This window comes from Urocampus carinirostris, chromosome 12 (genome assembly GCF_059441175.1).
Source record: "Urocampus carinirostris isolate Australia breed hairy pipefish chromosome 12, RoL_Ucar_1.0, whole genome shotgun sequence".
Lineage (NCBI taxonomy): Eukaryota > Metazoa > Chordata > Actinopteri > Syngnathiformes > Syngnathidae > Urocampus > Urocampus carinirostris.
The window spans coordinates 35,887,731-35,908,542 of record NC_142360.1 but is presented as its reverse complement, the minus strand read 5'-3'; the positions used below and the strand labels follow the sequence as shown (position 1 = coordinate 35,908,542).

The window sequence follows — 20,812 nt, the reverse complement described above, 5'->3', positions numbered from 1 at the left end:
TGTTCCGCGCGTTTCGTGATTCCACTCTAATTGAATGGTTCCTTTGGTTAGTTTGAGGACAGGTTTCAGAAACGGTGAGGCTGTTCTTTTTGGGGAATTTCTTGATTTATTTATAACAATTTTTGCTGCTTTGGGGAAATGTATTTTTCCTGCGAAAGCACGTTTGAATTTTGCCGACTCAGCTCGGTTGTGACAGTTTGGAGCTATTGGAAGCGGAACATATGCAAGGGGGAGGTGGGTTACAGCAGTTCTCCACCTGTACCAAATTGCTTTTCTGGGTGTATCGGGTGGGAAGTCAGCTCCCCCACTCCCCCACCCCTAGGTCCCGCCTCCTCTCAGAGGGGTTTTCGGCCCGGGGTCAGTAACTCAATCACGGCAAGCTCCGTAATAATTATCAACAACACGTCAGCATTAACGAAAAGGAAGTCATTTATCAAAAATGTCAATTATATTTTTTTTACAGCTCGAGACATTTTCCATAGGGATGCAACACAATTATCGGAATAATAGTTATCGAAACGATAATAAGTCATTTATATCAACGTTGTATATTCAATCGGCCGACACAACTCGTTCGAAAGATTTGAACGGGGTTGGGTACGGTTACTTTAACTACCAAATATGCTAATACAAGACAAAAGAAACTCAATATGAATAAAATGATGACTCACAACACGTGGTAAGCTTTCTCTCCTGGCTTTGATCTCTTTGATCTCCGTCAAAACGAACATAAAATGCCACAGAAACAAAATGCCAACATCATTTTTGCACAAAATTGAGTCATTTTATTCATATTGAGTTTCTTTTGTCTTTTATTAGCATATTTGGTATTGGAGTAATCCAAAAGTCATTGAAAGTAATCCAGTTAAAGTAACCCTACCCAACCCTGGTTACATAATATGTTCGAAAAGGGGTAGTAAGAAGCAAATGCTCAGGGTTGGGTAAGGTTACTTTAACTGGATTACTTTTAATTACTTTTTGATTATTCTAATACCAAATATGCTTATAAAAGACAAAAGAAACTAAATATGAATAAAATGATGACTCACAACACGTGGTAAGCTTTCTCTCCTGGCTTTGATCTCCGGCAAAACGAACATCAAATGCGACAGAAACAAAATGAAAATAAATCCAAACAGCTTGCCAACATCATTTTTGCCGTTCCATGTGTTCCGTTACTCCCCAAGCCTGCACAAAATTGAGTCGTTTTATTCATATTTAGTTTCTTTTGTCTTTTATTAGTGTCACGAAGTGGAAGGGGTGACCGGACCAGAACGGAGGCAGGAGGCGGGAAGGGAGAACTCAATTGCGTACGATCAAAGCTTTTATTTATCAAAATAAAAGTCATTCAAAAACGCCGGGACAAAACAGAACAAAAACATTCTTACACTCAGAATGGTCAGGTACAGGTTTCCTCCGACTTAAACTAAACAGGACAAGGCATAACAGAACAGAAAAGGTGTATGAGCCAACACCCGCAATACCCACCACCCAACCTTAAATAGCAGCCACGCAATTAGCTGATCTGCTTCAGCTGGTGCCCAGGGGGCGGGGCGGACCGGTCGCCACAGCGACCATGACAATTAGCATATTTGCTATTGGAGTAATCCAAAAGTAATTGAAAGTAATCCAGTTAAAGTAACCCTACCCAACCCTGGATTTGAAGCATTTATGTTCCTCGTTAGAATACATTTCTATTCAAGTTTGAGCACAATTTGGTTGTGGCATCTCCATGACACTCATTAATGTCCAAGAGAAACCAGAGAGCTGATCATTTCTCACTTTTTGCCACGCTATAATAACATAGCTGTCGCACTCCACTGACAAACTATCGTATTTTCCCTTACAAAATACAAAATAATCTTACACCATATTTTTTTTTCCAAACGTGTTTATTTATGTAGTTTAACATGTTGTATTGTACATGTGTTTTGTTATATTATATATATTGTTAATTAACATTTTGTTGTGAGAAACTGAGTTGCTCGACATGAATGAGGTTTATTATAAAGTTAAAAAATGAAGTCGCTTGGACGTTCACTGTAGAAGGAAAAAAATACATGCAAATATGATTAAGTAGAATAATACATTTTCTTATTTTCTGCATTAAATTATTGTTGGTAATATACTGATTAAAGGGATAACCACAAACCTATCTTTTTTTCATTTTCTCCTTTTATACTTCCTTTTTTTATTAACGTCTTTATACAACAATAATGATTCGTAATATAATGCATCAAAGCAAGTGAGCCGTTTGAGAGCCGGCTCTCTTTAATGAGTTGAGCCGAAAAAGCCGGTTCTCCAAAAAGAGACGGACTTCCTTTCACTACACAACGACCACATGAAATCCGATGTTTTTTAAGACCACGTGTATTTCAAATTTACTCAATCAACCCCGCCTGTTGTTTTCAGATCAGAATGACTTTAATTCAGGGTATGCTCGCTTCGTTTGCAACGGAAAAAAAACGATACCGAGATAGAGGCTACCGCGGCGAACTCGTTTGACTTGATTGATTTGCCGTTTGGTCATAGTCGGTGTATACCGGATGGTACACATAATTGACAAATTTGCGTTTTTCCGTGCAGATTTTCTCGTACGTCGTACACGTCTTAAAATGCATAATAAACGTACTTTGTACGGCAAAAACGTACAGGTTGACAGGTATGTAATAAACAATCCACTGACACGACTTGTTTAAAATATTTGAAACATTTAAGTCACGTCAAGTCATGTATAGCCTTTAATCACAAAGAGTCTCAAAGGGCTGCACAGATCAGACTTTTGCAAACTAAAGACTATTATGAAACCATTTCCTTATATTGTCAACATAAAATTTAGGTTGTTCATATGCCATTTATGTTCCTTATTGATTTTGTTTTAATTTTCTATTCAAGTATTAGCCCTACTTGGTTGTATCTCCTCCCCAACTTTCCTTAATGTCCAAAAGAAACCAGAGAACTGATAGTTTGCCAAGCTGTAATAAACAATTATTTAACATGACTTGTTGACCTATTGGGGTATTTTGTTCATTTTCTAGTGTAGTAGCACAATTTGGTCGTGTCTCCTCTTTAACTCTCTCAAACATGTCAACCTGTATGTTTTTGCCGCACAAAGTACGTTTATTATGCATTTTAAGACGTGTACGACGTACAAGAAAATCTGTACGGAAAAACAAAAATTTGTCAATTATGGGTACCATCCGGTATACACCGAATATCACGAAACGGCAAATCAATCATGTCAAACCAGTTCGCCGCAGTAGCCTCTATCTCAGTATCGTATTTTTCGTTGGATAAGGATCACAAAGACTTATCCAAGGAAGTCTTTGGAACATTTTTCTTCCTTACTGTGATCCTCATTAAATTGCATTTTGCTTTTCTATAGAAGTAGTAGCACAACATGGTCGTGTCTCCTCTCTGACTCTCTAAAATGAGCATGAGGTCTCGAAGAACCTGTCTTCCAGCCGTCACAACTTTTTCAAAAGATTTTAAGTCTTTGTGATCCTCATTATATTACATTTTGCTTTTCTATAGAAGTAGTAGCATAAGTTGGTCGTGTCTCCTCTCTGACTCTCTAAAATGAGCATGAGGCCTCGAAGAACCTGTCTTCCAGGCGTCATAACTTTTTCAAAACATTTTAAGTCTTTGTGATCCTCATTATATTACATTTTGCTTTTCTATAGAAGTAGTAGCACAACATGGTCGTTTCTCCTCTCTGACTCTCTAAAATGAGCATGAGGCCTCGAAGAACTTGTCTTCCAGCCGTCACAACTTTTTCAAAAGATTTTAAGTCTTTGTGATCCTCACTATATTACATTTTGCTTTTCTATAGAAGTAGTAGCGCAACTTGGTCGTGTCTCCTCTCCGACCCTCTTTTTGAGGCATCAGGGAGTTTATAATTTGTCCCATGCTATAATATTTAATCAGCCGACATTACTTAAAAACGTTTTGTGTTCCTCATTGAAATCTATTTTGATTTTCAAGAGAAGTAGAAAAACAACTTGGTCGTAATTACTCTGTGCCTCTTGATAATGTGAGTGAGGCATTGAAGAGCTCTCCTTTTAGCGGACACAATTTGTTAGACAGATTTGAAAGATTACTGTTCCTCAATAGAATATATTTTAGTTTTCCATCGAAGTAGTAGCACAACTTGGTTGTTTCTCCTCTCTACCGCTTCATAATACACCTAAAGTACCGGAGAGCTTGCTTTTCAGCCCACATTACTTGTTTGAAGGATTTTAAGCATTTTTGTTCCTTACTGGAATATGTTTGGATTTTTTCAATAAAAGCACAACTTGGTCGTGTCTCCTCTCAACCTCATCGCAATGTGAATGAAACCCCGGAGAGCTTGCTAAATATTGCTAATATTGACAACTGAAGTAATAATTAATTGATAAAGTCTATCTTCAGTCTCTCCAACACTAATTTCTGAGGAATACTTTGTACAACTTGGTTGTGTCTCCTATCTATCTATCTATCTATCTATCTATCTATCTATCTATCTATCTATCTATCTATCTATCTATCTTGGTCGTTTCTCCTCTCTACCGCTTCATAATACACCTAAAGTACCGGAGAGTTTGCTTTTCAGCTCACATTACTTGTTTGAAGGATTTTAAACATTTTTGTTCCTTACTGGAATATGTTTGGATTTTTTAAATAAAAGCACAACTTGGTCGTGTCTCCTCTCAATCTCATTGCAATGTGAATGAAGCCCCAGAGAGCTTGCTAAATATTGCTAATATTGGCAACTGAGGGAATAATTAATTGATAAAGTCTATCTTCAGTCTCTCCAACACTAATTTTTGAGGAATATTTTGTACAACTTGGTCGTGTCTCCTTCCTATCTATCTAACTATCCATCTATCTTGGTCGTCTCTCCTCTCTACCGCTTCATAGTACACCTAAAGTACCGGAGAGCTTGCTTTTCAGCCCACATTACTTGTTTGAAGGATTTTAAACATTTTTGTTCCTTACTGGAATATGTTTGGATTTTTTCAGTAAAAGCACAACTTGGTCGTGTCTCCTCTCAACCTCATCGCAATGTGAATGAAGCCCCAGAGAGCTTGCTAAATATTGCTAATATTGGCGACTGAAGTAATAATTAATTGATAAAGTCTATCTTCAGTCTCTCCAACACTAATTTTTGAGGAATATTTTGTACAACTTGGTCGTGTCTCCTTCCTATCTATCTAACTATCCATCTATCTTGGTCGTCTCTCCTCTCTACCGCTTCATAGTACACCTAAAGTACCGGAGAGCTTGCTTTTCAGCCCACATTACTTGTTTGAAGGATTTTAAACATTTTTGTTCCTTACTGGAATATGTTTGGATTTTTTCAGTAAAAGCACAACTTGGTCGTGTCTCCTCTCAACCTCATCGCAATGTGAATGAAGCCCCAGAGAGCTTGCTAAATATTGCTAATATTGGTGACTGAAGTAATAATTAATTGATAAAGTCTATCTTCAGTCTCTCCAACACTAATTTTTGAGGAATATTTTGTACAACCTGGTCGTGTCTCCTATCTATCTATCTATCTATCTATCTATCTATCTATCTATCTATCTATCTATCTATCTATCTATCTATCTATCTATCTTGGTCGTTTCTCCTCTCTACTGCTTCATAATACACCTAATGTACCGGAGAGCTTGATTTTCGGCTTACATTACTTGTTTGAAGGATTTTAAACATTTTTGTTCCTTACTGGAATATGTTTGGATTTTTTCAGTAAGAGCACAACTTGGTCGTGTCTCCTCTCAACCTCATCGCAATGTGAATGAAGCCCCAGAGAGCTTGCTAAATATTGCTTATATTGACAACTGAAGTAATAATTAATTGATAAAGTCCATCTTTTTCTATTTTTGAGGAATATCTTGTACACCTTGGTCGTGTCTCCTTCCTACCTCTTTGTAATATGTGTGAGGCACCAGGGGAGTGTTGTTGCAATTGAATCAAGTATTGATTAATTAATTGATAAAGTCAAGCTGTCCTCTCTCCAATATTACTTTTTGGAGACAAGTTGACCAAATATCTATATTGTTATCGTCATAGAAAACACAAATAAAACCACACATGAAATTAACTTGATTTTGCATTTGTTTTAATTTGTATTCTAAGTAAAGCAAGCAGTTAAAACAAAAAAGTATCCAATTACTGGTATCAGTTTCCAGAAGAAGGATTTTATCAGTTATCAGTACTCTATTCACAGGGTTGGGTAGGGTTACTTTAACTTGATTACTTTCAATTACTTTTGGATTACTCCAATACCAAATATTCTAATAAAAGACAAAAATAAACTAAATATGAATAAAATGATGACTCACAACACGTGGTAAGCTTTCTCTCCTGGCTTTGATCTCCGGCAAAACGAACATAAAATGCCACAGAAACAAAATGAAAATAAATCTAAACAGATTGCCAACATCATTTTTGCCGTTCCATGTATTCCGTTACTCCCCCAAGCCTGCACAAAATTGAGTCATTTTATTCATATTTAGTTTCTTTTGTCTTTTATTAGCATATTTGGTATTGGAGTAATCCAAAAGTAATTCAAAGTAATCAAGTTAAAGTAACCCTACCCAATCCTGTCTATTCATAGGGAAGAATGCTAGTTAGTTTCCGGAGACAGTTTTTTTTCTGACCCCCTGAATATTTTCTATTTTGCAGACCTTGACCTTGACAACAAACTTTGGGTTAACTAAATTCCGACCTGGTTTGGTGGGAGGAGCCTTTTTTGAAAATTATCATCTCATCTCATCAGCTGCACCGCTTATCCTCAGTAGGGTCGCGGAGGTGCTGGAGCCCATCCCAGCAATCATCGGGCAGTGGGCAGGGGACACCCTCAACTGGTTGCCAGCCAATCGCAGGGCACACGGGGACAGACAACTCACTCGCTCATTCACACCTAGGGACAATTTGGACTGGCCGATTCACCTGAAATGCATGTTTTTGGAATGTGGGAGGAAACCGGAGTGCCCGGAGGAAACCCACGCAAGCACGGGGAGAACATACAAACTCCGCACAGGAAGTCTGGAGCTGGATTTGAACCCACGCAGGAGGTTACCACGACCTCAGAACTGTGCCGCACATGCGCTAGTCAAGACTAATTGGATCCATTTTACCCAAGACTAACTGGGTTAATTAAGCTCAAATTCTTAAAATGGATTGTTTTTTTTTGTTCTTTTTAATGACATTTTCATGATACTTTAGTACTTTTCTAAGGTAAGGCTAAGGTAAGTTAAGATTTTCACCGAGTATCTGAAGAAAATAAATGGCAATTGCTAACAGGCTAAATGTCTGTTTGCATTTCTTGCTTTTATGATATTAAATTAATTGAAAATCAATTCATAATCATCACCATCATACTCCCAAAAACAAGTAAAATTTCGCTTAACGTCGATCCCAGTTTTTGGCTCAGGAAGTGATATGAAAATAATAATATTATTAAAGGCCAAGTTAGTAATTTACTGACAAAATAAGTAAATACTATTTTTTAAATGTCAAATTTTACAAAAATGATAAATTCAGTGTTACAAAAATCTAGTTGGAATTCTTCTTAAACAAGTTCTACAAATCGCAGTTCGGTTCGTAAGACTGATTTAAATACTGTTTAAATTATTTACTGTTTCAGTGATGATTGGAACTCCATTTTTATGTAAATTAAGAGCTACAAATCTAATAATAAGCCGACTGTTTCATTTTTTAGCGACGTCGTAACAAAAAAAACTTTTATTGCAATATTATACGTAAAAATAACGACAGATCCATCAAAATATATATCGCAACAAATGTAATGTGTTGAATTAAGCTCTAAAATACAAAATATTTGCTCAAAATAATGATTAAAATGATTTTAAAAGCAAATAATGAGTCCCACTCGAGCCGGGATGTGAGCGCAAAATGTGAGGCCTGCTCAGGCTTTGCGCAATTCGTTCCTTTCCTCGGCCTAAATATTATAATTCACAACAAAACATAAATATATTTCCTTGTTATTCGTATTAATATCTTGAAAATAAATCAGATGTAACGAAAATGCATCATTACAGGAGCTACATCGCGTATTTTTCTCCTCCGTTGATAATGTTTGAATATCTCATTCACTTTTATTGTTTAATTATTCAATTTGATGAATATCGCATACCGAAAACACTAAATAATTCAGAATTCAGTGTTATAAACACTACGACCTTTTAAAATCAATCTTTAAATGATTAAATGTACAAATGTGCGCGTCTTATATTTGACAGCGTTTTAAATTTCTCTGGAAAGAAAATGAGGACAGATGAATAATTACAGAATGCCGTGGCAACAAAATAATACGGAATTTTACATTACAAACATACAAAATATTTTAAAATCACTACGTAATTCATTTAACGGACTAAACACAAATATTTATAATATTAAAACTGTTACCCAAAACTTGTCTTTCTGCCCAATAAAAGCAATCAAATCATTATAGCTTTTCAACGCCACTAAATAATTCATAATTTCAAGTTTGACACAGTCAAATGTTTTAAAATAAACCCGTAAACAATGAGGTCTAATATTATAAAAAATGTGCATCTATATTGAGGGATTATTTCTATTTTTCCTGTCAAAAAAAATGACAACAGCGGACCAATGTAATTCAGAAGATTCTATCTATTTTATGTCACAAATAAATAAAAAAAAGGGATTCTCAAGCATGCCTGTTGACACGTTTATTGAATAAATATACAAACAATTTATTTACACATGTACATGGACGCCACATTTTTGCGGGTACACGGTTTTCTTTTAAGACTGAGTACATGAAATCAAATTTCGGATTTAAATTCGTTTGAAAATCAGATCGAGCATCAGAAAAATATTGCACCAAAGTCCAGCAGGAAGGGGGAGCCTTTAGAAGACCCCCCGCCCCACACACACACACACACCACCACCACCGCCAGAAACAAAATGTAATTCGATGCAGTTTTTGTTTTGAAAAAAAGATGCATAGAGTTTTAGCAGCAAAGACATCACCGATACGAAATTATATATATATATATATATATATATATATATATATATATATATATATATATATATATATATATATATATATATATATATATATATATATATATATAAGTTGCTGAGTGCAGTATTATTATTGTTATTGTTATTAATAGTATTATTATTATTATTAGTGCTGCTTTTAGTTTGTTTTTGTGTGCTATTAAAATTCACAAAAGACTTTGCATGCTGCGGCATCAAAACGACTTTTTTTGCGTTTGATAAGTTTAAACAACCCAAGCCATTTTTTTAATCTTTTGTTTCAATTAAAATAAACTACCCGCTTCTTTTTTTATTTTATGTACATTTGCAAGTTTTTCAAGCAATTGTGTTACCAAAAAAAACGCGTTAAGTTTAAAGCACCCAAGTCGCAGACTGCAATTTGTTGTTGTTTTATTTGGATTTAGATAAAATAACTGCTGCATTATTTTCAATTGTATTGTATGTACACTTAACAAGAACCTTTTTAAATTAGGGAGAGCTAATTTTGCAAGAAAATTTGATTTAAAATAGCATTTTAAAAAAATGATTTCTTAATATAGTTTGGAGTCCGCGTGTTGCGTTCGAGTACGTTGTCTTTTGGAGCGGATTAAAATCGCCTGCTGCTTTTTACCCTCATTTTTATGTACACTTGCAAGTATTTTTAAAATGCAACTCAGCAAAAATGTTTACAATAAATGATTGGAATTACACCTCGTTTTGTTTTGTTTACTCATATAATATAGAGTTTGTTCAGAGTCCATGCTGCATTTTGGATCGTCGGTTTTTGGAGACGCTGCGGAAAAAAAAGGTTTACTGCTTTTTAAAGAAAAATATGTACACTTTCAAGAATTTTGTCCGGAAAAAGAACATGAAAATAATTGAAATTAAATGTTTTTTTAATTGTTTGTATTTTGGAAACACTATTTATGTAAACTTGCAAGAATTCTTTTAAGAAAATGGGTTTAAAATTAATCTATAAATAGCGGTTTTTGTTTTTATATGAGAGTTTGGCGTTTATGTTGCATTTGAACCGTCAAATCTTGGATATCCTGCAAAAAAAACGATCTACGGTTTTGTTGTTAAAAAAAACTGTTTGAAATAAATTAATTTTAAAGCTGTTTTTTATTTATATGTTATGAGTTGGGAGACCATGTAGCGTTCAAGTCCAACGGCTTTTGGAGACCGAGTGGAAAAAAACTGCTGCGTTTGAAAAAAATATTTTTACACTTGTAGGAATCTCCTCAAAACAGTTTTGAAATTAATCGAAAATTGCTGTATTTTAATTTTATATATGAGGAGTTGGAGTTAATGTTGCATTTGAGTCTGTTGGATCTTGGATACGCTGCGGGGGAAACCCCCTGTCCACTTCTTTTATTCTATGCACACTTTCAAGAATTCTGTACGAACATTTACTTAAAACTAATAGAAAATATCCCGTTTTATACTTCTTTTTTTCCAATATAATGAGTGGAGTTCGTGTTGCGTTTGGGTCCATTGGTTTCTGGACCCACAGCGGGAAAAATGTCTGCCCTTTCATTTTATGCGATCTTGAGAGAATTTCTAAAATGTGATTTGGGAAGAAAAATAGAGAAAAATAATGGAAAATATCTTTTTATGTGTCCCAAATATAATAAATTGGAGTCCGTGTTGCGTTTATGTTCGGAAAACAGCTGGAAAAAAATGTCTGCTTTTTTAATCTGTGCGCACTTGCAAGAATGTCTAAAATGCGGATTAGCAAGAGAAATAATTGAAAATATCCGTTGTTTTTTTTTTGGTTATTGTTGTTTTTTTTTTTAATATAATGGGTTTGAGTCCGTGTCACGTTTGGGTCCGTCGTATTTTGAGGTACAGAAGAGGACAGAACCTTTCATGCAATCGGAACACGCTAGGAACTTTGGGTTGGGGGGAACCAAACATGTCCCGCATGCTGGGTTGCAAGAGACACTTGCAAGAAATTTCCTATTGTGGGTCTTGGGTTCTGTCCCAGTCCAGTTAAGTGTCACTTAAGACTCGGTAGAAACGTTTTTAAGACGGGAGACAGGGAGACGTGGAGGTTCTGCTCGTCCTCAGATGAAGAATTCTGGCTGTTTGTTTTCCCTGATTCCGAATCCCCTCCCGGTCCCGGCCAGCTTCTCGTACTTGTCCTTGTAGAGGTCCCGTTCCTTGGCCAAGCGGGCTACGTCCTGCTTGAGCTGCTCCACCTGGTTCTGGAGGGTGCACTTCTCGCTCTCCAGGAGATGCCTCTGCTGGACCCTCTTAAAGCGACAGGATTGCGCGTAGCCTCGGTTCTTGAGGGTTCGGCGCTTCTGCTTCAGCCGGATCACCTCCTCCTTACTGAATCCGCGCAGTTGCCGGTTCAGTTCCCGCACCGTCATGCTCACGAGCTGCTCGTCCGAGAAGCGCTCCTCCAGGCGGCTGTGGAGGTGGTGGTGGTGCGCCGGGTGGTGGTGCACGTGGTGTCCAGAAGTGGAGAGGTCCTCCCCGGCGTACTGGTGCGGCCCTCCCCCTCCTGGACCGCCTCGGAAGCCCTCATAAACTTGATGGTGATGGTGGTGGTGGTGGTGCGCGTTGCCGATCAAGGCCTCCACTGCGTCCTCCGGGGTGAGGTTGAGCGCCTCCGGGGTAATGTGGTGCTGGTAGCTGGGGATCCAGTACAAGTCGTCCAGGGGGGGTTTCCCCCCGTTGTTGTGAGGTCCCCCGTTTACCCCGCCGCTTGGTAAGCCACCTCCACCGGATTGTCCGTGCGCACCGGGTTGCGCACCCGGGCTGGGTGCGCAAAAACTGGGCGAGGAGGGCACCGAGGAACAAGGGGTGCTAATAGGGGTAGAGGAGAGGGACCCGGACGGCATCCGGTGGCAGTAGCGGTCAGTTTCGGCGGGAGGCTCCTTTTTCACTTCGAACTTCATCAAATCGAAGTCGTTGACGTACTCGATGGCCAGAGGGCTGTTGGGCAGCTCCGCGCTCATGGCGAGGTCGCTGGCCATTTCAGTCCATGCGACGGCAGCCAAAGCTGGCCCCCGACCCGCGGCGACACGGGCCGGCTCCCGAAAAGGACGTGCGTTAACGCACACTGGCTGCAGCAATTGGTTCCCCTCCCGCGGCGACGCGCGCCAGGAACCAAAAATCTCATGCGTTAGCGCACACTAGCTGCAGCAATTGGTTCCCCTCCCGCGGTGACGCGCGCCAGGAACCAAAAATCGCATGCGTAAATGCGCACTATCTGCAGCGAGTAGTCCCCCTCCTCCTATTTATAAGGTGCGTCCACCTGCCAGATCTCTTCTCTCTCTCTCTTCTTGTTGACAACCGGGTTAGAACCAGGTTTTAATACCAGGACGCCCTCCCTCCTGGTCCCCCCCTCCCCCTTGAAACTCGAAGCCGATGGATTTGGAAACAGCGAGTCGCTGTCCTTGCTTCACCCTCGCAAGCCTCCTTCGAGTGGGAACCGAAAACTTTCTTGCACGAAGCCCCTGCCCCCCCAAAAACCTCCCCAAAAGTCACTCTGTCCAAATTAAGACTTTCCAGGTACGGGGCAAGGTTGAAGTTCCGCGTGGTACCGGCATGCACGCACGCGCTGCCACACTAGTGCGCGCAGAAAGTGGTTGCGCACTTATAAAGGTGAATCCACCCCCTAGGAAAGAGGAGGGTGCGACGGGCCAATGGGAGGGGGCGTATGAGGAGTTGGCTTAAAGCGAAGCGAAAAGCCTCCGAGCGCAACCGAAAATAACCGAGTAGAAACGACGGAAAGGGGGCGGGGTTTAGGGGGGACCCTATTTTTTTCCCAAACGTGTTTATTTATGTAGTTTAACATGTTATATTGTACATGTCTTTCGTTATATCATATATATTGTTAATTAACATTTTGTTGTGAGATACTGAGTTGCTCAACATGAATGAGGTTTATTATAAAAAAAGGTCAAAAATGAAGTCGCTTGGACGTTCACTGTAGAATGAAAAATACATACAAATATAATTAAGTACAACGATACATTTTCTTATTCAAATTATGAATTCATTTTCTGCATTCAATTATTGTTGGTAATATACTGATTAAAGGGATAACCACAAACCTGTCTTTTTTCATTTTCTCCTTTTATACTTCCTTTTTTTCTTAACTTCTTTAAACAACATAATTCGTAATAGAATGCATCAAAGCAAGTGAGCCGTTTGAGAGCCGGCTCTCTTTCATGAGTTGAGCCGAAAAAGCCTGTTCTCTAAAAAGAGACGGACTTCCTTTCACTACATAACTACCATATGTAATCCGAGGCTGCAGAGGCAAGCGCACAGTAGCATCAAAACGCTGGCTTCGTTTTCAACAAAAAAAACGATACCGAGATAGAGGCTACCGCGGCGAACTCGTTTGACTTGATTGATTTTCCGTTTGGTGAGTCGGTGTATACCGGATGGTGCCCATAATTGTCAAATTTGCGTTTTTCCATAAAGATTTTCTTGTACGTCGCACACGTCTTAAAATGCATAATAAACGTACTTTGTACGGCAACACACACAAAGACACTGTACTTGTATTTATTTTTCTCTCTCGCTCCCTCTCTCTAGCCACCTCCCACTAGGGCAGGGGTGTCAAACTCATTTTAACGCGGGGGCCACACGATAGAACAAACATTCTGTCGGGGGCCGGATTAGTAGATTAAAGAGAAAGAAAAAGAGAGATAAAGAAATAAGAGAAAGAGGGAGGGAAAAGGAGAGAGCGCGGGACAAAGAAAGAAAAAGAGAGAGAGAGGGGGAGAGCGTGAGAAACAAAAGATAAAAAGTCGTGACAGAGGGGGAATAGAAAGGGAGAGGAAGAAAGAAATCCAAAGAGAAATAAAAAGACAAAAGGAGAGAAAAGAGAAAAGAAAGCGCGAAGGGTATGAAGAGACAAAGAGAAAAGAGAAAAAAGGAAAAAAGAAAGTTAGAGCAAAATAGGTTAAAAGACACAGAGAGAGAAAAAGACAAAGAGCAACAAAAGAAGAGAAAAAGAGAGACACAGAGAGTGAAAGAGACAGAGTGGGAGAAAAGGGGTGCAAAAGAAAGAGAGAGAAATAAATCCAAGTACAGTGTCTTTGTGAGAGGCACCTGGCTTTGGCAACATCAAGTTGACATATTTATACCTGCAGCTTGTTTTTCTCTTGCGCTTCACAGTGTTGTCTCGGGGGCCGGATTCAATCCCTGATCTGGCCCGCGGGCCGCCTGTTTGACACTTGTGCACTAGGGGGACATGGCTCTGGTGTCTCATCTCATCTCATTAGCTGCACCGCTTATCCTCAGTAGGGTCGCGGGGGTGCTGGAGCCCATCCCAGCAATCATCGGGCAGTGGGCAGGGGACACCCTGAACTGGTTGCCAGCCAATCGCAGGGCACACGGGGACAGACAACTCGCTCGCTCATTCACACCTAAGGACAATTTGGACCGGCCAATCCACCTGAAATGCATGTCTTTGGAATGTGGGAGGAAACCTGAGTGCCCGGAGGAAACCCACGCAAGCACGGGGAGAACATACAAACTCCGCACAGGAAGTCTGGAACTGGATTTGAACAAGACATGAACTGTGCCGTACATGCGCTAACCACTGCGCCGCCGTGCTGCCTCTTGCTATGATGTCTTTTTTAAATAAAACTATTGGAACAGGGAAAACAAGTCATTGTTTAGTAATTAAGAAAATCTCTTTCATTTGTGAATTTAGTTATACCACAGGTGTCTAACAGGCAGCCCACGGGCCAGATCAGGCCCACCAATGGTTTACATCCGGCCCGCAAGACAACAGTGAGAGAAGCGCAAGAGGAAAATGAGCTGTAGTTTTACATATTTCCACCGGATGTCACCAAAGCCAGTTAACACTTGCAAACTAATTGTGGTCGTATTTCTCCATTTCTCTCTGACTCACTTCTTTTTTTATTTATTCCTCCCTCTTTTTCTTTCTACTGTTTACTCTCTCTTTCTCTCTCTTTTTCTCTTTTCTCTATTTCTCTCTCACTCTTTCTTTTTCTGTCTTGCTCTTTCTATTTTCTCTCTAATTTACACTTTAATTCTCTTTCTTTCTATTTTTCTTTCTTTCTTACCCTCGTTCTTTCCCTTTTCGACCTCTCTCTCTCTCTCTCTCACACACACCTCACTTTGTCTCTTTTTCTCCTGCTTACTCTTTTTCTTTCTGTCGTTTCACTTCTCTTATTCTTTTTATCTTTCTCTTTCTTCACTTTCTTTTTCCCTATATTCATTTCCCCCTTCTTCTCCATACATATCTCTATTCTGCTCTCTCTTTTTCTCTCACTATTACTCTGTCTCCCTTGTTTTCCCTGATTATCGTTCTCTCTTTCTCTTAAACTTACTAGTCCGGCCCCTGTGTGATTTTTTTTAGCATTTGTGGCCCCCAGCTAAAACGAGTTTGACACCCCTGAGTAATACGATCAAATTTCTACTACAATATGTTTCCCATCAAATGTTATTATAAAATTTAAATGTGCAACTCTACTTTTATTTATCGATTTCCAACTTCTTTTTTAACGGGGGCCACACTTGTCTTGTTGAGAGTTTTTTAAGCTCAAGCGGCAAAACCTGAATTGAAACATCAGGTGCGGGTCGGCGGATGCTAAGCCTAACAGCCGCCGATGATTAGCCTCACCACAAGGAGTCGATTCCATCTGACGAGGCTCACCGGGCTTCCCCCGAGCCGGGACGGGGCCCATCTATCAATCACCGATCGATCGGGGGCCCCGACTCCCCCCCCCCCCCCCCCTGCAGAAAATCAATGGGCATTTCCGCCAGTCAGTCAGTGAGGATGATTGGGCGGTTTGAGCGTGGAGATTTTCATTCGCAATTAAGCACAAATTGCATCGATGTGTCGTTAAGCCCCACCGTGCGGAGGGGCCCCCGGGGGGGTCGATACCGGTGATGAGCGCCAGGGGGGCCACACTTCAGCTGGGGAGCCTTTGCACCTGACCTCTTTTGTCCTTTTAACAGTGGAAGCGGCCCCACACGCCCCACCGGAAGGGGTCCTCCGGAGAAAGTGCTGCTTTCTCAGAAAGGATATCTTGGTTTTTATTCTAAAATGTCTACACATCAGACACATACAAACTAAGGTATCTAAAAGCATTTCAATCATGAATAAAGCCAAATTCATTTTGCACTATAATGCATTGTATTTATTATATTGTTCTTTAGTTTTTCCATACTTAACATCTCATCTCATTAGCTGCACCGTTTATCCTCAGTAGGGTCGCGGGGGTGCTGGAGCCCATCCCAGCAATCAGCGGGCAGTGGGCAGGGGACACCCTGAACCGGTTGCCAGCCAATCGCAGCATACTTAACATATTGTGCAGAAGTCTGGGGCAATCATTACAAAAGTTCACTCCAGCCCCTTTTTATCCTTCAAAAACGTGCAATAAGAACCATACACAGGGTAGGATATCGGGATCAATATTTTATTCATGCAGTCCAAATGATTAAAATTAGATGATTTAGTAATTTTTTTCACTTCACAACTGCTATTTAAGGTCCACAAAAACATAGTGCCAGAAAACATCCAAAAACTATTCGTTCGGAAAGAGGGAAATTATAACTTAAAGGGGCTGTAGTAAATTCAAAATCCCAAAGGTGAGAACCACCAGGAAAAGTATGTGTGTGTCTGTGTGTGGAGTCAAACTTTGGAATAATTTACAAGATGAGATCAAACAATATCCAACTATTCGTGTGTTCAAATTTAAATACACAAAAACATTACTGGCGAAATAAAAGTTATGTAACATTATTTTGTTGTTGAGTTATTGTTTTTGTCCAGTTTTTATTTTAATGTTCGAAATAAAGTTTTCATTCATTCTTGTTTCTTTCGCCATTTTTTTTCTCAATTTATCTTTCTAATCCTTATTTATCTTTCTTTTCCTGCCATGATTTGTCACTGCGATTCTTACATTTCATTATCCTTTTTTTTCATTCTGTTGTTCATTTCGTCCTTCTATTTTGTCATTTCTTTCTGTCGTTCATTCTGTAATTTTCAGTCATGCTTTACTTTTTATTAAAGTGTCTTTCCATTTTTGTCATGCATTCTTACCTCCATTTTCTTTCATTCTTGTTCTGTTTTCTTTCCTTCCTTTTTCATTTTTCTCATTCTGTCATTCTTACTTCTTTCCCTCTTATTTTTGTTTCCCATTCTCTTTCTCATTGTTACTCTCCTGCCCTCCCGCTTTTTCTCTCTTTCTTTCATACTCTGTTGTTTAATTTTTTCTCTTTCGTTATCTGTCTTACAGGCTTTCTTTCCTAATTCTTTCTTTTTAGGTATTTTTTTCTTTGTTCTTTTCAAGTAGAACCATACACAGGGTAGGATATCGAGACCATACTAATATTTTATTCCTGCAGTCCAAATTATTAAAATTAGATGATTTAGTAAAAATTTTCACTGCACAACTGCTATTTAAGGTCAACAAAAACATAGTTCCAGAAAACATCCGTAAATTATTCATTCGGAAAGAGGGAAATTATAATTTAAGGGGCTGTAGTGAATTCATAATCTTAAAAGTGAGAACCACCAGGAAAAGTATGTGTGTGTCTGTGTGTGGAGTCAAGCTTTGGAAAGGATTGCAAGACGAGATCAAACAGTGTCCAACTATTCACTTGTTCAGGTTTAGATACAAAGAAACATTCCTGGCGGAATACAGAGGTGAAGAGGTTGGGGTATGAGTGGTGCGGGAGATTGGGAATAGTGTGTCTAGTCAACTGTGTGTTATTGTTGCTATTCTTATAACTGTTATTGTTAATATCCAGGGTTGGGTAGGGTTACTTTAACTGGATTACTTTAAATTACTTTTGGATGACTCCAATACCAAATATGCTAATAAAAGACAAAATAAACTAAATATGAATAAAATGATGACTCACAACACGTGGTAAGCTTTCTCTCCTGGCTTTGATCGCTTTGATCTCCGGCAAAACGAACATAAAATGCGACAGAAACGAAATGAAAATAAATCCAAACAGCTTGCCAACATTATTTTTGCCGTTCCATGTAATTTGTTACCCCCAAGCCTGCACAAAATTTAGTCATTTTATTCATATTTAGTTTCTTTTGTCTTTTATTAGCATATTTGGTATTGGAGTAATCCAAAAGTAATTGAAAGTAATCCAGTTAAAGTAACCCTACCCAACCCTGTTAATATCATTACAATTGTTATATCATTGGTATATTTGGTGGGGAAGAAGAAGGGGTAGGTAATATAAGCATTTGCTTCTTACTACCCCTTTTCGAACAAATTACGTAACGTTATTTTGTTGTTGAGTTATTGTTTTTGTTCTGTTTTTATTTTGATGTTCGAATAAAGTTCGGGGTTTTTTCCTTCTACCTCTTTTTTCCTGTCTTTGATTTTATTTTTACCATGTGGGTTTCCTCCGGGCACTCCGGTTTCCTCCCACATTCCAAAAACATGCATTTCAGGTGAATTGGCCGGTCCAAATTGTCCCTAGGTGTGACTGAGCGAGTGAGTTGTCTGTCCCTGTGTGCCCTGCGATTGGCTGGCAACCCGTTCAGGGTGTCCCCTGCCCACTGCCCGATGATTGCTGGGATGGGCTCCAGCACCCCCGCGACCCTACTGAGTATAAGTGGTGTAGCTAATGAGATGAGATGTGTAATGTACGCACACACACACATTGAGTAAACCTAAACCAATTTTAGTTGTTTCGCCCCCCTTTTTTTTTTTAGCTTCTATTATTTTGTTCAGCGCTGAATAGGCTCAAGGAAGTCCAAATTTCTGCCCCCCAAAAGAGCAAAGGCCAAGCTTAACTTCTTCTGTCCGTTTTTGCAAAATATGCAAAAACCGAAGCAAATCACATCAAAGTATTCCGAGTTAGGTGCACTTGGTCATTAGTCTTTTTTTTTGCGGATCAAATAAGCAGGGTCTGCGAATCGCCGAGATTGCAGTCGGCATTGAAGGCAAATTTAAGAAGCTCAGCGCCGGTGGCTTCATTGTGGCCATGGAAGGCGAGCGAGCGCTTGAGACTTTTTTTTCTTGAAGTCAGGTTTTTCATTGTGCCCGCTTTGCTGCCATCGGGCCAGGGAAGCGCGACGGACATCGGCAAGGTAAAGGAGCCGGACATTAAGGGAGGGAGGGGATTGTCGTGCTGCTGCGCTGGGTTATCTCCACCTAAGTTACTTATGCCGCACAGGAGGAATAAGCTTGAATTGTCAAGGGATGAAGGAAGATCACGAGTTCCCTATTTTTGTGCTCGTAAGCAGGCCTCGCTCGTTTCCAGTCGACGTTTGTAAAACTTGCAGACCAGTTTTTAAAATCACTCGCTCGAGTTCATTTAGAGAGAAGATGCACACACGTTCTTCTAAATTCACTATCCATGACGTGACAGTCCCGTCACTGTACTACCAAAATTTGGTTATATGTCCTGCGTTGTCTTTTCCTTAAGTTTCTTTCAGTTAGATACTTTATTCATCCCTGTAGGGAAATTCACACTTCCAGCAGTCTCCTATTAACAGATTAACAGGATCCCCTCGGGGTGCTTTGTTGTAGTTTAGCCACAGCGGAGTGGATGATGTCACACGCTAGTCCAAAAGTTCGACGTCCCTGCAGTAGATGGAAATCTTGGTGCCCAGGGTTACACCGCCTCGTGTAAGCGAGTCCACCTCCTCTCCGCTTCCCGCAGGCTTTTGTGTCTCTGTCCAACAGCGCTGAAGCCGGATAGCTCCGGGTAGCGCCACGTTAGCGTCCGGGATGCTAGACGTGAGCCAGGTTTTCGTAAAACACAGCAAACTGCACTCCCTGTGCGCTTTGAAGTTTTTCACCAGCACAGCTAGTTCGTCGGTCTTATTTGGTGGAGAGTTCACATTTACCAGGATTACGGACTGTACCGAAGACTTATAACGCCGCAAGCCGCTTAGCTAGCTCCGGCTCTCCATCACGCCGGCACGAAAACCTAAACCTGGAGCCAGTTGTTGAATCCACGAGTATGTATGTTCCTATTACCTTTGTGCTAAATAGTTTGAACCAGTTGGTATGCAAATATATCCCATGGTGTCTTCCTTTCATGTTTTGTTTTAAATCTTGTGTTCTAGCATTTCATGCCTCATTGTACTGTCCCTGTGTGAGTTTTTTTGTCTAACGTTCATGTTTTATTAACAGTTGGTTGGTGTAGTTGTTCTATCCATGGGTATGTTCTATTTTGCGTTTTGTACAGTAAAAATCTGTTAAAATCCCTACATTTCCCGTGGTTTATTTCTTTCATGTTTTGTTTATTGCAAGCTAGTTTATACATATGTGCTCTTCTTTTATGTCTTATTCATTAAGATATAGTTAGTGTTAAGACAGAGTAGACGTCACTGTTCTGTTTCTTCACACTATCTGCTACACATTCCTTATCTGTCGATAAATCATTTTCAAAGATCTCAATTTGTATCTACATTTTTAATACACTAAGATCTTATATTTCTACCTTGCCGTGATTGTTTCTACTTGTAAAATGGTTTCAAAACAAAATAAAGTACCGTATTTTCTCTACTATAAGGCGCACCTAAAAGCCTTTATTATTTTCAAAAGCTGACCATGCGCCTTATAACACAGTGCGCCTTATATATGGATCAATATTAAGTCGCAAAGTCTTGCAACTAAGGCAAGCAGCCGCTGACTAGATTTTCCCCCGAAGGCGAAGTAGTCCGCGGTGTATGCTGGGATTTATATCCCGGCGTTTCATTGTGTCAATCATCATTTGAATCAGTCACTAGTGGCGAAAGTTATTCGGAGGCAAAGGGGGCGGATCCTTTTTATCATTTACAGGCTCGCATAGGCTAAAGGGGCGAAAG

General features: G+C 39.7%; 1 protein-coding gene across 1 annotated transcript; it reads right to left on the bottom strand.

Annotated features, from left to right (window-relative positions):
* Positions 1-9,565: 9,565 nt before the first annotated feature.
* Positions 9,566-12,565, bottom strand: mafaa (MAF bZIP transcription factor Aa). Its single transcript, XM_088349253.1, has one exon. It carries the CDS (start codon positions 12,006-12,008, stop codon positions 11,091-11,093), a length of 918 nt encoding a protein of 305 aa, XP_088205379.1. The 5' UTR covers positions 12,009-12,565; the 3' UTR covers positions 9,566-11,090.
* Positions 12,566-20,812: the final 8,247 nt, after the last annotated feature.